This window comes from Camponotus floridanus, unplaced genomic scaffold (assembly GCF_003227725.1).
Source record: "Camponotus floridanus strain SB8 unplaced genomic scaffold, Cflo_v7.5 scaffold29, whole genome shotgun sequence".
In the NCBI taxonomy this organism is placed as follows: Eukaryota; Metazoa; Arthropoda; class Insecta; order Hymenoptera; family Formicidae; genus Camponotus; species Camponotus floridanus.
The window spans coordinates 1,810,094-1,826,775 of record NW_020229425.1 but is presented as its reverse complement, the minus strand read 5'-3'; the positions used below and the strand labels follow the sequence as shown (position 1 = coordinate 1,826,775).

At 31.6% G+C, this 16,682-nt stretch overlaps 2 protein-coding genes across 4 annotated transcripts; both read right to left on the bottom strand.

Moving 5' to 3' along the window:
- Window positions 1-251: 251 nt before the first annotated feature.
- LOC105252688 (endochitinase) lies at window positions 252-8,486 on the bottom strand. 3 transcript variants are annotated; one of them, XM_011260197.3, is made up of 10 exons: window positions 8,426-8,486; window positions 4,184-4,264; window positions 3,231-3,560; window positions 2,802-3,024; window positions 2,524-2,647; window positions 2,141-2,338; window positions 1,982-2,063; window positions 1,193-1,404; window positions 787-1,038; window positions 252-563 (listed from the first exon to the last, which is right to left on the bottom strand). In XM_011260197.3, exons 2-10 carry the CDS (start codon window positions 4,254-4,256, stop codon window positions 429-431), a joined length of 1,629 nt encoding a protein of 542 aa, XP_011258499.2. In that variant the 5' UTR covers window positions 4,257-4,264; window positions 8,426-8,486; the 3' UTR covers window positions 252-428. The 3 variants fall into 3 exon arrangements, with proteins under 3 accessions (XP_011258499.2, XP_025265676.1, XP_011258500.2); XM_025409891.1 differs by lacking the exon at window positions 8,426-8,486 and adding an exon at window positions 8,130-8,150; XM_011260198.3 differs by lacking the exon at window positions 8,426-8,486 and adding an exon at window positions 4,445-4,627.
- A 3,499-nt stretch (window positions 8,487-11,985) lies between these two features.
- Window positions 11,986-15,565, bottom strand: LOC105252689 (cysteine--tRNA ligase, cytoplasmic). Its single transcript, XM_011260199.3, has 10 exons — window positions 15,314-15,565; window positions 14,848-15,039; window positions 14,372-14,714; window positions 14,146-14,286; window positions 13,835-14,045; window positions 13,291-13,766; window positions 13,056-13,200; window positions 12,767-12,975; window positions 12,293-12,673; window positions 11,986-12,192 (listed from the first exon to the last, which is right to left on the bottom strand). Exons 2-10 carry the CDS (start codon window positions 15,024-15,026, stop codon window positions 12,061-12,063), a joined length of 2,217 nt encoding a protein of 738 aa, XP_011258501.1. The 5' UTR covers window positions 15,027-15,039; window positions 15,314-15,565; the 3' UTR covers window positions 11,986-12,060.
- Window positions 15,566-16,682: the final 1,117 nt, after the last annotated feature.

Here is a 16,682-nt window from a genome sequence, read left to right as displayed (position 1 = left end):
TGTTCCAAAAATACAAACAATTTTATATAAATAATGTTTTTTTAGAAACATAATATATATTTTTGTAATAAATAATGATTTTTCTCAAGTACTGTTTCTCGACTGATTCAATTATTAAAAATAATAATAATTAAAATTCTTCAAAAAATAATTTTTTTTCTTCTTGAACTTTTTATTTTATTAAATAAATTTTGCACCATGCAGGATTGTAAAGGATGGGAAGTTGTACATATTTAAGAAAGTTTCCAGGCTTTGATAAACTGCGTATGATTTATCATAGCTCGCAAAGAATGATACATTTGATTTCGCACGTGCTCTCGCACACAACAACAAATAATAAAATAATAATGCTTGTATGAAATTATAGCTATAAGCTTTCTAAACTCTAAAGATTTATGAATCGATGAAATGATTGAAATCGACAGATTTCAAATGGATCGAACATGTCTGCATTCCTCGCGATCGGCGTTGGCCGGCCAGTCGCAAATGAACTTGGAACTATGGTAGATCAAACCAGGCGCACATCGTGCTTTGATCGGCTTGCCGTGATCACAGATGTAGTACTGTAAAAAGATATACACAATCATGCGAGCGATTCATTCTCCAATTCGTTGGAATGCGAATGAATAATAGTTTGTATTTGTTACGAGAATTCTCAAGCCATTTTAAGGAAATAGTCTTCTGATGATGAAATTCAGATATCAAGAATCCGTAAACATATACTTGTATATTCAGTTAAATAATCATTATCAATCTCATTAATATGAAGATGTATTATGAACATACTGTTGCGCAATCTTTGCTGGGAATAATATTCTGGCCATTACAAGCAACCTCGTCATCATCAATTGGCTTCAAGGTGGTAGGTGTCGTAGGACGAGATGTTTCGGTAGTCCATTCGGTAGTCCATTCGGGTATTTTGGTGGATTCGGTAGGTTTGGTGGGTTCGGTAGGTTTGGTGGGTTCGGTAGGTTTGGTGGGTTTCGGTTTGTTTTCACCTGTGGAGGCTGGAGTACTGGGTGGTCTATCCCATTCAGGCTAGAAATAAATTGCAATTATTATATTAAATTATTGTAGAGATTGTCGCGCATTTTTTGCAACTGTGACACTCTTTGTATTATATTGTATTCTATGATATATAATATAATGATTTAAAAATATCATATTATATATTCCAATTATATTATCTTACTCTGGGCGTTGTCTTGTAATTTTTAGGTGTTACTGTATAGCCTTTTAGACAATTGTAAATTGTAGTCATGAGGGGATTCACAGGACCGCAAAGTCCTCTGAAATCATCCATATCGACAGCCCAGACCATAGCACCGAGATATTTCTTTTCCTTGAGGAACTTCATTTTGTAAACAATACTATCAGCATCCTCGTAACCGACCCATTGAGTATCTATAAATCAAGAATTGTCGATAACTTAAACTATTGTAAAGCAATATTTGCTAGAGTCATATAGAGATTGCTAGAGTCATAAAAAGATTGTACAATCTGATTTCAAATAATAAAATGTGCTTTATATATATATCGTATATATGTATAAGATTACATGATTTTATGAAATAAATATTCTGATATAGAATAAACAGCAATAAATGCAGCAATAAATTATGATTTATTAGTGATAAACAAATGCTATATCTCTACATCAATTTCTAGTCACAAAATACTTTTAAAAAAAATTTTTTTAATTAGAATAAAACATCTGTTTCAAATTTTTCCTAATATATTCATATATCTTTAAATATATCTTCGAATCATATAATATTTGTAAATGATAAAAATGTGACTAAGATAATATTTTCATTTATTGAAGAAGCTGAATAATTTTAAACAATATTTTTTTATTTATCACTCACTGATTCAGTAATATTTACGAATTAATTTTGCATATTTTATTTATCAATCAAAAATTCTCAGAGAAATTGCAAGCCATTTTACAAATTTCTAAACGTATAAAAATTAAACTTACCTTTGTACATATAAGGTACTTTGCCTGCTTGGTCGTATTCCTTGGTCCACCCGTTGTCCGGTTTTTGTAGTTCCATACAGATCTATAGGTTTAATAAATTTTAAGTGATCAATGCGCTTTATTCGACTTCCTCAGTCCTTTCGAGGATCGATCACTTACTTCATAGTAAGCCAAGAATCCTTTAGCTCCGGTATATTTGCCGGGCGCGCCGCCACCGGCTTCTTTATTGATGTAAGTTCCAGGTTTTTTATTGTTATTGCCTTGGCTGAGAGTGAAAGTACGTCCATACAACGGGATTCCTACGACGAGCTTGTTGGCAGGACATCCTTTGTCTTCCCAGAGTTGAAGACCATCGTGCTAAAATAATGACGATGATTGCATTTTTTATTAATTACTAATTTATAAATTAAATATTTTTAAATAACTATATAATTAATTCTTTCGTTAATTTTATCACGATAATGTGTAGCCTCTTACGTCAACATAATTATGTGTCATATAAAATTGTGCTTTCATCGATAAAAAAGATGTGGGAAACATACCACGTTTAGTTTCTCGTAGGCGTACTGATCGTGGGGTCTCCTGTAGAGTGGGCTGTGAACATCCGCAAATCCGGCCCAGTTGCCCCGAAGATCATACGACATGACGTGGATGGCATTGACAAGCCTGTAATTATTGAAATATTTATTTAGAATAGAAGAATATATATTAAAAAAAGTTAAAAGTCGTTGCATGTGTATCACGCATCGTTTTTTATATGCATATATTTTACTCTTTTAGATCAGCTGAAAACATTATTTTACAATGAGAAGCAACTTACTCGCATAATTCTGGCACGTGATATCCCTCATTGAGACGGAACGGGGCCATCGGCACTGCCATAGTGATCTCCCAGCCTTTTCCTGCCTTGTCGAACGCTGTCCTCAGCTCCTCGACAAAGTAAAAGAAGTTGTTCTTGTCGCTAAAAGTACCGCCTCTATCGGTAGCCGCCGGATATTCCCAATCAAGATCGAAGCCATCGAAGCCGTATTGGTTCATAAGAGCTGTGAGTGAAATCAAGAATTTAATTTTTTCTCAGTTACATTAATTAAAAGAGAGAAAGATGATAAATTTGTGTACTCCTCTAGGGGAGAAAATGCGAAGTAAATCTCAATATATATTTCATCTCAATTGTTTCAGTTTCTTTTTATTAGAATTTATTTGAATTCTGTGGAAGAAACTTTACCTTTCATGCATAAATTATGCTTACCGACGATACTCCTGATGAGCGAGTCACGCCTGGCTTTCATCCTGACCATTTCGCTATACTTTTTGCCACCTTCGGCCCAACCGCCGATAGCGACCTGAGTCTTCAGATGCGGATACTTTTTCTTCAGAGCGACGAACTTGTCAAAACCACCTTTCTCAACGTCGAGCTCCTCATCGAGAATAAGCCTTTCCCAGGTAACGTTGCTCAGGCCGATGAAGGAGTAGATAATGTGCGTACACATATCAGCGGGGATATCATTGATACCGTAACTGCCTATGTCCGGACGATAGATAGCCCAATTGCTAAAATAACATACCAGCCTTGGAGTTTCTGAAATATTAATACAGCAAAATTAGTTTATACGTATAAAATACGTTATATTGGAATTATTATAATCATTATAATAGATCAAGGAATATAATAATCTTTGATCTATCTTTGCTATTAATTCGCTATTAATTTTATTAACTTCGAAACATAAAGAATCACGAAAGTATCATAATTCAGTCCAACTTATATTAACATAATATTTTAATGATAGTGTGAATTAATCTTTTATGAATTATCTTTATCTCATCATTTTTATCTCATTAAATTAAAATACAAGAAAAAATTGCACAATAACAAAACAATTTAAAAACTTGAATTAAAAAATAACTAACAAATATAATCGATTATACGTGTATTGAATAAATCCAACAAATGCAATCGATTATACGTGTATTGAATAAAATAATTATAACATAAAATTAAAACAAGTCTTTTCTCACTGAACAGGCTCACAAAGCGTGCAATGAAATGTGTGATTTTAATTTTATATTATATTTATATTATATTTTTTTTATTTTATTCAATGTATGTATTCACACAGTCATCTCTCTGTTATCTTGTTCATTCATTCTTTAATTCAAATTTTTAAATTGCTTTATCTTATTAGTGGAAGTAGAACTCACCGGTTGCTCCGTACGCCAAGAGTATCAGGAACACAGGAAGGGAAAACAACAGCTTTCCCGTGGAAGACGTCATTTTGAAATCTATAATTATATAAAAAGACGCGGGGAATAGTTTTTAAAATAGTATTAAATAATGCATTTTTAACTTGTCAAGTGAAGTTTCTAAAAATACACTTATATATATATGTACTACTTATATATAATTTTTTTAACTTTCGCCGGAAACTCTTTTTCATTAAAAAAAATGTGACCTAGTATTACCTTAATATTGGGGAGGATAGATAAATATATATTTATGCACAATTTTTATTACAATAAAATGAAGGACGCTCAATTTTATACACGATAAAATATTTTCTAAAGTCGCATGTTCTAAACTCCATGCGATTTGTTCGACACTCAAGACAGTTCTGCGGCCAGTTATCGAAGCACTTCATCGAGTTTTTGCGGAAACTCCTTGGAGCGTAAAGCGATCGATTTATCAAGGCGTCGTTCTGTTCAAGGGGAATGATCTACAACGACCGGTTCTCTGATGACACAACTAATACCATCGTGAAATCTTCGTGCCACGTGTACCGTGATAATGATGCTCGACTCATTCGTGCATAAAAAGCACAACTAAAAAATCTGTATATCTATGTGCATTTCCGCTACTAAAATCAATTTCTCACGTTGTTGATTTAATGCAATCTCTCACGAATAGGAGTATCTCGCGAATGCATTAAAATGTAATCTCTTAATCAAGTAAAGAATCGTGAATTGATTAGAATTTTTGAGAGAATTTTTCATCTAAATTATGTTATCATGTTATGCGTGTGGTTTGCATAATGAATTGATTTACTTATGTAAAATAGAGCTCAGCGATAGAGATATTTATAAATCTGCTGTGACTAAATTAATTTAATACGAAATCGATGTGAGATATTTTCTCCCCTATTACAAATATATATTTTTTAGTCTATTATGCCGGGTCTATTATAATAATTTATAAATCATTGATAAAGATTTAATTATTTTTGTGCGGGATTATATATATATGCATCTAACTCAATTATAACAAATTCATCGATCCTATCTTTGAATAGGATTAAAACGAAAAAGTAAGTAACGGTTCCCCGAGAGTCCCGTAATTGGATTAGTTTATAAAAGCTATTAATACAAAATTTGACTTAAAGGAGATATGAAATTAATGGGCAGAAGCACAAGAATGTCGACTGTGTGATTTCACAATAATATGATTTAACTATTTTCTGCACATTTTCTTATTTCGTGGTCATTTCTAACAAAGTATTGGAATGATTCAAGAACCAGTCGGTGCAAGAAATAAAAAACATCGCGAATTCCGGTGAAGCGCGAGGTGCGATATTCGTTCAATCGCGTATACGATTTAAAATTCCTGCTAATTCAGTCGAGTGGATTCCTTGCAGAATCTCGTAATTGAAATTGCAAATTATATTCGAGATATTACGACGTTTTCAGGGGACGCAAATAAAGGATTGTTTCCAACACCGTTTCTAGAATTCTCTGAATTTGCAATTTTCACCCGACATAGGAAACAGAATTACGACCGGCAATATAATGGCATCGTAAAACGTACTCCAGGAAATCCTAGGCTTATACCCGCGTCAAATTGCGCAATTGTTTGCGACTATAACTTCCTTCGCAAGAAAAGCGACCGAAAGTTTCATCAACGCGAGATTTGCTCGCACGCTTGAAAAGAGAATCTTTACTTATAACAATTATATAAAATGTTGCACGATCTGTGCATAGGATTATTTCAATCGTGAAAAGAGACTCGTTCGCGACGAACGATCGCGAGTACCGGTGCTACGAGTTTGTGACGAGTGCGATAACTAAAATTAACGATCGAGACCACGGTTGACTAAAGGGGAAGACGATGTTTTGAAGTTGTAAAATCTCGAGTCGAAGTTCTTTCTCGTCTCAGTTTTTCCCTTTTTCTCTCTCTTTCTCTTTCCATGGACGGGACCGACATCGAATAACGATCCGAATTTGGCGATGGGGAAACTGTGCGCGCGATGGCAAGTCTCTCGGGAGAAATCAAAGACCGTCCTTCGAATTCTACGACCACCATCGAAATGAAGAGGTAGTAATGTCGCGATGATGGTTAAAAATAAACGAGCGGAAACGCATTGTGCGAGATGCGTCCTCTCTCGTTCGTCCGCGAGGGCCGATGGATATCCTCGCGTATCGCGAATTAAGATGCGTGATGCATCAGTACCGTGACTCCTGTGTTTTGCTCGTTACTTTGAATACAAACATTGAATCAAACAAAAGTTTCTTGAATATTTTGTTAAAATGAATACTTTTGTATCTCGCTTAAAACTCCGAGACGCTAATCGAAAAAAAAACACAGATTTTGAAAACGGCTCTTAAGATAATCTATTAATTAATGAAATCATAAATTCGTGGCTTATGAATTATTGATCTTCCTATTAATCATGATTGATAATTAAATTATAGTCAATTTATAGTCTTTCGGTAGAATCTATCTAAAAATTTATATAAGATTAGATACAATTCAAAAATACTACGAAGGAATAGTCTGATAGGACATTAGTCTCTATCTTATTTTAATTCATCTCTAAAAACATAAATAATTATTTATAAAACATGTTTTACATAATTTCGTAAATTACTCTATCATATAATTATATATACTTTAATTACAATGCGTGACAAAGTTAAAGACGAAGAACAAAGAGATGCAGGTGACATCCGTACTTGAAGAATATTCATCAAGTGGATAGGATAGATCGAGAGAAAGAAACGTTTATTGGAAGTATCCTCGCGTGCTACGACCGTGTTGTTCGCTTTGTCGAAGGCAAGGTAACGGTTTAAGCCGAGGATGTTAATTAACGTTTTGTTATTCGGCGTCGATCACGTCGCTCGTCCATCGATAACGGTGAACTCTTATGAGAGAATCGTTTGATAGTTTTTGCCTTTCTTTTTATTATGGTAATACGGCCCATAGAGTCTCGTGATTTTACGGGCACACCTCCAGTTTGACCTTCGACTGCCAAAAAGAAGTAAAGGAACGATAATTCTGCCCAATGCAAATATCTGGAAGTATCCTATTTGCGAAAGAGAGAGAGAGAGAGAAAGAAGAAATATAATAACAGAAACGATGTGTCACTCATCATTGATGAGAATCACTCTATCTCAGAATTCGTGATAGATTTAACGAAATATAAAAATATCGATTTCTATCTATCGTTTCTAGCAATGAAATAATCTAAATAAATGACTAAAAATGGATCTCATAAATGACAAAGAAAAATACGGGATGGAAATTTAACGAGGCTTTCAAATTCGGCTCTTAAGTTTCGGAGTAGATGCAACGGGTTGACCTTGGTTTTGATCTTTACGAAGGAGAGAAAGAAAAAAAATAATTAAGAAAACAGAGAGAGAGAGAGAGAGAGAGAGAAAGAGAGAGAGAGAAGTGAATATTCGGTAAACATCTCGTGCCAATGATCTTAGTAAGATTCCAGATTTATGTATTAATATCTGATAATTTTTGCAACAATATCTTCTGACATAAAAAATAAAACCACTATTAACAATGAAATCCAGGACAATGGAGCTCAAAAAAAGATGTGTCCAAAATGACAAATGTGACAGTAAATCGTTTTCTAATAGCACCGACCTATTGCAAAAATATAATCGTGTGTGAATCTAATTCACATTACATTTATGCTGAATTATATATGTGTACATATATCATTCATATATATACACATATATAATTCATTGACAATCATTCGTTGTCTAAAACACACACAACTATTGTTTATTTATAAAAATGAAATCACTATGTACTATGTTTCATAAGTATTGCATATAGTCAGATTATCCCTACCTTCAAAAAAAACAAACACACAGTTCTAATGAGAAATTTAATTGTAGATAACACTATTTACAGACTTACGGAAAAAACCAAGTTGGCTATCTCTGATGATTTAGATTTCCTTGTCAACCGCGTGATTGTTCTTGATTATCGTATAATGTTTTAACAAAACAAATTCTATCGATATATTTCCAATAATTCACTGACTAATCAACATAAGTTATCAATTATTTATTATTCCATTCCGCGAATTCATTCACAGAAACATTCATGTCCGAAGAGTGTCGAAGCTATTCGTTATATTAAAGATGTGCAGATAGAGAATGCCGAAGGATCTTGTGGAAAGAGAGCGAAGAGAGAAAAGAAGGGACACTCACCTGCGCGACAGGCAGATCACCTCGGAAAAAGCGCGGTCGAAGCGACGAGCTTAAGCTCATATATACCCAAGTGGACCTCATTAGAATTCAGATGCACGGGCCCCGGCACGATTGGCTGGTTCGTCGACCCCTCTGCTTCCCATCGACGTCCAGGAGCGTCGACGAAGACGAGGGACGATATCGTCTTGCAGGATGAACGTTCGATCCATCATCGAGGCGGCTTGTCACTTTGCGTTCTCGCAAATTAACATGAACGAAAGGGAAGAGTTTCAATTTTCTAACGACACGAGTGTTCGTCCTTTCTGAGAGAGAAGTGCTGCTCTTTGCTGCTTAAATTTATATTAAATTGTCAGGAATTCCGGTTTGCCTACAAGTCACATTTTTGGATAATCGATTGTTATATTTTGCATTAGTGATATGCATATCCTTTCAAGTGTGTTACATAGAATTTTGCTAAATATAAAAAGCTAAGGAATTGCATTTTTATACATTATATTATAAAAAATAATTTTCTTTATTGATAATATTCGATATAGTAATCGTTTTGCAGAAATTTAAATTTGATTGTAATCAGAAATTAAAAACGGAGGACACACTGGCCTTGGAATGTACCACGCAAATCTATGAATGGATGTTGGAGAAGAATTGGAGTAGTGCAATATATATCACTGGTTCAATAAAAAAATTTATTTTATTTGACACGTTATTGAGATATGTTATCGACATGGAAATTTCATGTCTGATATCCAAGCAAAATTCTTCGCTTCACGATGTGTGTTATTTCCTTTTCGATACTTTTATGACGATATGTTGATATCTTGATAATTAAGCCTTGAATTTAAGTTTTTAAGATAATATGTTAAATAAATTTTTTAAGATAATAATTATTTTAGCATCAAACGAAGCGTTGTTGTGTTATTGAGATATTTAAGAAATTGAAAAAAGTTAAGCAATTTAAAAATGTTTAAAAAGATACAAAATTTTTCGTTAAAATATAAATTCAACTATTCAAATTTATGATTTTTATAGATTTATAATTAACGTAAGATTTATAATTAATATAAATTTACGTATTAAAATTTGAACGTCTCGCATAAAATCACAAATCTTATATTTTTATTGAAGATAATAATTTACACGATTAACACGAATAATTTACAGACATTTTTGCAGGCAACTTTTTTATTCCAGAAATTAAAAATTTATTTTTAAGAAGATTGAAAATTAATAGAGATTTAAACTGTTGCAATAAATGATGATGTTCCCTTGAATGTTTCTTAGAGGAAAAAAAATGATTTTTATAGACTCCATAAATTAAAGAGCATCTGACAATACCAGGAAACTTTATACATAAACACTGGGAATATATGTGTCAATCACAAATCGAGATTCTTGTATTTTAGGGTGTTGAAAATTTACATGTCCATTCACGCGAAGAGCGGGGACAGATCACGAGAAGAGTCTGTTTGCTTTTTCATTTCTCTTGATTTCATATTCAAGAGTTTTCTTTTCTTTTTCAACTGTCACGCATTGCATTATTTTTCGCATATTGCTGCGAATAACGATGGAAGAGAGAAAATAAATTGTGATGTATATGCATACGATCAAAAAGACATCGCGATTTCGTCGACGACAATTTACGAAGAAAAGATTCAACTATTTAACATAAAAAAAACATTTTTCAATTTTCATTTAATTATGACGAAAAAGTTCATCCTATATAAAAATAAAATTAAATATAGAATTATAGATTAAAAAGGAATCAATTAAAATATGTATCGATATATGAAAAATTAGATACATAATTAAAAATTAAATACAATAAGAATCGATAAGTTTCGATAAAAGTTTCGATAAAAAAAACTGCGATTCTAAAGGAAACTACTTCTACGCGAAATGCTTTGTTATACGAGTAACAGCGATATATGACACAAATATATAAGCGCGAATGTGACACGATATCACATTAAACTTTCTCGATTAAGAATGAACGTTTCAATGGGAGTGGATTTAATGCCGCTTCGTTCCAGCCCGGAAACATAATTTGTAATCGGAGATAGGAGGGTGCTTTCTACCGATTATTCCAACGCGAGTTTTCGGGACTGGACATGGTTATTATCGGATAGACGATGCGTATTTTATACGGGCAAGTTGGAAAAGCGACTGACGGGTCGACCTGTGTTCGCCTGCCTCGCGGGTTTTCACTGCTTTCGAATACGGGATGAATATCGGGTTCGCGCTTCGCCACACGAGCTAGCATTATATCGCTTTTGCATTTACGAAGCTGTCATTGTCGGCTTGTGACTTGCTCTCGTTATGAAAGGGGTATTATGTTTTAATAATGGACAACATCGCGCGTCAAATTCATCCGGCAGAATGAAAACGCGTAACATTTATTTTGTACGACCAGTTTCGAATCGCATCGATGTGATATATGTTAAATATGAATATGCTGTCAAAAGTTTCGATATTGAAGTATCCTTTCCTTAATTTGTATATTACAAAATGCATGCTATTTATTTTCTAACGGTATATATCATTTAACTATAATTTTTTAAAAATCTCATTTAAAAAAAGAAATATCTTCTTTTAATTGAAGAAAATTTGGTTTAAAATAATAGTATTAAATTAATGTACATAAATAATTTCTCGATCAAATATAAATTATATCTTTGAAATGATTATAGACTTGGACTTTATGTGATGAGCAAAGCATCGAAATTAATTTGCAATGCAAAGAAATATAAAATTATGAAAAATCAAAATTAAAATTATGGAAATGATGAAATATTAAAATAAAAATGAAAATTATACAAATTTGAAATTTGGCTCAAATAATTAAAAAATTAAATACAAATTAAATAGAAATTAGTTTCAAATTTTTTTAAAAGAAATATTTATGTGAAAAATTTTTAAAAATTAGTAAGCTAATTAATAAATTAATTCTCACTATTAACGATCTATAAGCGTATTGATGAATATTTATTCAAATAAATTTAAATTTAAAAAAATTATATAATGGTAGAGTTGCTCACAATAAGAGAATCAATGCGCGAATCATGGCAAAAAATATTTATTATATAAAGCCACATATATTTATACGTATCATAATATATGTTTAAAATATATAAACTCTAAATGAAGCTAACTTATTTTGTATAATAATAGCTTTTACAATATTACTAAATATGAAATTTCGCATATTATTTTTGCGCTGCAATTATATTTAGTATAAATACTACAAACAAGGAATATACGTAGATTACTAATAAAATACGATTTGAAAGTAATTTAGTAATTAAAAATACTTAATTGTAAAAAAGATACTGATACAAAATACGCTTAAATCAAACTCATTAATTAAAGCTTTTAGAACAAAGCTTCAAAAAGTTTTATATTTTATAATATTATATTATATTATTGAATTTAATTAATTTAAATATTAAGTATTCATACATACATACACACACATATTTGAAAAATCATATAAACTTGTAAATAATTTAAATATTCAATGCAAAACATAATAATTATTATCTTTATAATGATAAAATAGTGCTTGTATTTTCGAGATATAAATTAAATATTCTGCACAATTCAAATTCATAACTAAATTGATTCTCGCATATAAAATATTATAAGCAACCATTCTGCATTGACACTAAATATTCATTATACCGTTTTTGCTGTGCTTGTTGTAACTTTTGCAATTTCTTAAGCAAACCTTTGCTTAGCTCTTTACCTTCAGCATCGTGTGTTGGCAATCCCTATAGAAATATATATAAATTATATAAAACATCAGAATATGTACACGAATCTGACGATAATATAAATCTATTCTATCGCTATATAATAAGTTGTTTTCACCTCATCGTCAAACTGAGAATATTTGTCTTTTTCCAATCTAAACATATCATTCGGTGATATTTTTTTCTGTGCTTCTTTCGCCGCTGCAGTAGCAGCAGCCTCTGCTTTTTTCTTTTCTTTTTCCACGTTTTTCTCGAGTTCCAATTTCTTCTTAATTTCTTTCTCCTTTAACAACTCTTCTCTGTTAACTAATTTTACTTTACTTTTACAGTCCTCTTCATTAATATCTTCCAACCGCACTCCAACGTTCGGCAAGATATCGTCGCGCAATATATCGCATTCTTGCAAAATATCATTCGCTTTCAAAATTTTCGCGCAATTTCGAACTTTCTGCCGGAAATTAGCCAAAATTTCCAAATATGGCATAATAGTCTCTTCAACCTAATCATAAAAAATTTATGTATATATAAATTCATACATAAAATTTTTCTAAGACGAAAGAGATATATCAATCAAGAGATATATTCATCTTACATTTATACCAACTATCTCATCATCAATTGGAAATCCGATCGACTCGTATGAAGAAGAAATAGTCCCAAAAATAATAAACATTTTTGTAATATATGCAGCAATATCCCTAAGGAGAAGAGTATTTGGATTTTTATTTTGACTCATGTACACATTGCAATTCGTGACAAGTTCTCGTATTATTTCGAGAACAGTTCTTGTATCGATATTATCTGTAATAAATATATCTTTAGTAATATACATCTAAAACTATCAATAAATGAGGGTCTAATCAAAATTTAAAAACATTTACCACATAATGCTTTATGTATGGAATGCTTAGCAAGATGAAAGTTCTTATTGAGTTCTATTTCTGGATTAAACCATTTAATAAAACTATCAATAGTAGTTTTCGTTCCCAAACATCTAATTTTACATTTTATGTTTAAAAAGAATTCCTGTAAGCGTTGATTTTATTGTATAAATATATAAAACTAGATTTGAAATATGCATTAGATTTACACATAAAATATAACAAAAATACTCACGTTAAGGAACTTTTCATATTGTACAGCTATATTCATAGTATTATCGCTATAATCTAAAGTGTCTTTCCATGAATGCAAAAGAAATGCAAGTCTGAGTTGTCTCGACGAATACTTCTTTAAAGCATCTTGTATAGTTACAAAATTTTTTAATGATTTTGACATTTTACAGCCGGCTATAGTCAAGTGACCAGAGTGCAAGAAATATTTGACCCAGTTTGAATTATCAAAATACGCTTCCGCTTGTGCAATTTCATTATCGTGATGAGGAAATTTAAGATCTACACCGCCTGTATGAATATCTAAGCTCTCTCCGCAAATCGCAGAAGCCATGACCGAGCACTCAATATGCCATCCAGGCCGTCCTTTGCCCCAAGGGCTGTCCCACCATGGTTCACCTGTTTTTGAACTCTTCCAAAGTGCAAAGTCTGTCACTGATCTCTTCTCAGAGAGTCTATCTTCGGTAACGCTCAAATCACCTTATTGAAAAAATTAAAAAATTAAATCTAGAAAAATCAAGATATAAAAAATAATGGTTAGAACTTACCCTCTCCCTCTTGTAAACTTGACGTATCACCATATGCTTCTGGTACAAGTTTAGCATAGGAATGTTTTTCCTGTTTATCAAACTTGCCTACATCAAAGTATACTGATCCATTACTTTCATAGGCAAATCCATTATCTATTACTTTTTGTACAAATGCTATTATCTCAGGGATATATTCACTAACTCTTGTCAGTACATTTGGTCTTAATACCTGAATAATTTGTGCAAAATATTATAGATAATTATAAAAATTAACTTTATGTTCAGAAAATAGATGTTATTTGCTTTGGTATTATATTGAAATCTCTTACATTTAAAGCATCCATATCTTTATGAAATTCTGATTCCCAATCTTTAGATAATTTAGTAAATATTGAATGCTCTGTAACATCTTTGCCATATTTCTTATCTAACCAGGTAGCTAAAGGATCTTTAATTTCTTCCAGAAATTCCTATACATAAATGTTGCATTAATATTACTTATTTATATTAATAAAAGATAATTTTAAAGATGAAATTCTTTGCATTAAACAATACTTTTTGATAAAGTGCAATTTGATCTTTATCTTTTCCTTTAACTGCTTTTTCCAGATCTTCAATAGCTTTTGTTATTTTATATAGCATCTTTTCTATCATACATTTTTTATCAGGGTCAGTTGTAGTTCTTACAGTTCCATCAACAGTACATATTACTGCTTCCATATCGTGCAACATGTAATCAAGACTATGATTTTGTTTTACATAGTCTTCATACAAGTAATTTTGTCTTGCTCTTTTTATAATTTTATCATCTATATCAGTAATATTCATAACGTATAAAACATCATATCCAAAATAATCTGACAATATACGACGTAAAATATCAAAAGATATATATGATCTGCATCAAAAGAAACATTTGTATATTAATATACATAAACATATATAATACACTTAAATTATTTAATTAATACATTTATAATAATATCAAAAGTAAAATAAAAAAATTATGTTTGTGAAAATATTTTTATTACCTTGCATGGCCCATATGTGATGCATCATATACGGTAGGTCCGCAACAATACCACAGAACACGATTTCCAAATTGTGGGACAAATACTTCTTTTTCTCTAGTCAAACTATTGTATAACCGTAGCACACTAGTATCTTTCCTTTCTGGCAGATGCCAAGCTGGTTGTGATCTCTTAGCCATTTCTAGTTTATATCTAGGATATAAAACATTACTTTTTTAATCAAAAATACTATTTTTTTCTCTTATAATTTACTCATAAACTTAGGCTAACATAATTAATATTATATTCTAAAAAACTTGAAAAATTAAATTATATTTTTCTTAATAAGTTTATAAATTAATTTATAAAACTATTACCAATTAATTCGCAATACACAATCAATTAATTTATAATTAATTTACCTTATAATTTTTTTTAAATAAACTAAAAAAATATGTGCAAATCTAATAACACGTGTCTAACATACCACGATGCAGTTGCACCACTCAGCTGACGTTATTAAAAAGATGATTACGTATCGCGTGCCTCGTTACTATTTTCTCCTTACTCCGTTGCTTATATAGTAGCTAGATAGAAAACTATAATTTTTTTTAAGCTCTTGCATTAAACTTACTAGTCCTCGATTAGAAAATGTGTTGAAAACAGAGAGAAACCTGAGAGCGGCCACCTCGCTTTAACGGGTATATTGTCCTAATGCGCTCCCTGACAAAGTGGACGTCAACTACATCCATGACAGTCGATAATAATACATGGTTCGTGTCTGAGCTATGGTTCATGTCCAAGCTATGGAGTGACCCCAAAAGTGATACTCCCTCTATGGACATTCAAAACATGGACATGAACTACAAAATCAAAGTCCTTGAATGTTCTCAGAGGGTAATATATAATTGCACAATTTCTGGTTTTGTTCCGTGCTATGTGCACGAAATGCCGGTAGCACTAGTGCTATATAACAACTAAATACTTATGTGTGTAAATTGATAATAAATAAACTATTCAATCGCGACAGATACTGTAATATTCAAAGATGAAACAAATATTTTTCAAATTAAATTGATAAATAATACGGCTATATGTATTTATCAACATGATAATTAAGTAAAGAGCATTAAGAGCCCACAAAACGCGGATGGCAATGTGTAAATTATTTCGAACATTAATTGTTCGCGAAATTTTTTTTTTTTTTTTTTTTTTTTAATGCGTTATTAGGAGAACATGATTTGTAAAGAGGTCATCAACGCATTATCGATCTCCTCGCAAAATATATTCTCCTGATAATATAAAATAATAAGAAACGAATTTTCGAAAATTTTCACGCTTGCGTTATTAGGAGAACATGATTTGTAAAGAGGTCATCAACGCATCATCGACCTCCTCGCTAAATATATTCTCCTGATAATATAAAATAATAAGAAACGAATTTTCGAAAATTTTCACGCTTGCGTTATTAGGAGAACATGATTTGTAAAGAGGTCATCAACGCATCATCGACCTCTTCGTACAATATATTCTCCTGATCATATAAATTATAAGAAACGAATTTTCGAAAATTTTCACGCTTGCGTTATTAGGAGAACATGATTTGTAAAGAGGTCATCAACGCATCACCAACCTCCTCGCACAATATATTCTCCTGATCATATAAATTATAAGAAACGAATTTTCGAAAATTTTCACGCTTGCGTTATTAGGAGAACATGATTTGTAAAGAGGTCATCAACGCATCTTCGACCTACTCGCAAAATATATTCTCCTGATAATATAAAATAATAAGAAACGAATTTTCGAAAATTTTCACGCTTGCGTTATGCGTTATTAGGAGAACATGATTTGTA

Excerpts from the sequence above, each read along its gene's own strand:
- LOC105252689 (XM_011260199.3), bottom strand. The coding sequence starts at position 15,026 with ATGGCTAAGAGATCACAACCAGCTTGGCATCTGCCAGAAAGGAAAGAT. Across the intron at positions 12,674-12,766 it reads ATGAGATAGTTGGTATAAAT|GTTGAAGAGACTATTATGCC; the intron begins GTAAGATGAATA and ends TTTTATGATTAG. Across the intron at positions 12,193-12,292 it reads ATTCTCAGTTTGACGATGAG|GGATTGCCAACACACGATGC; the intron begins GTGAAAACAACT and ends ATATTTCTATAG.
- LOC105252688 (XM_011260197.3), bottom strand. The coding sequence starts at position 4,256 with ATGACGTCTTCCACGGGAAAGCTGTTGTTTTCCCTTCCTGTGTTCCTG. Across the intron at positions 2,064-2,140 it reads GATTCTTGGCTTACTATGAA|ATCTGTATGGAACTACAAAA; the intron begins GTAAGTGATCGA and ends TTAAACCTATAG. Across the intron at positions 1,039-1,192 it reads ATTACAAGACAACGCCCAGA|CCTGAATGGGATAGACCACC; the intron begins GTAAGATAATAT and ends ATTTATTTCTAG.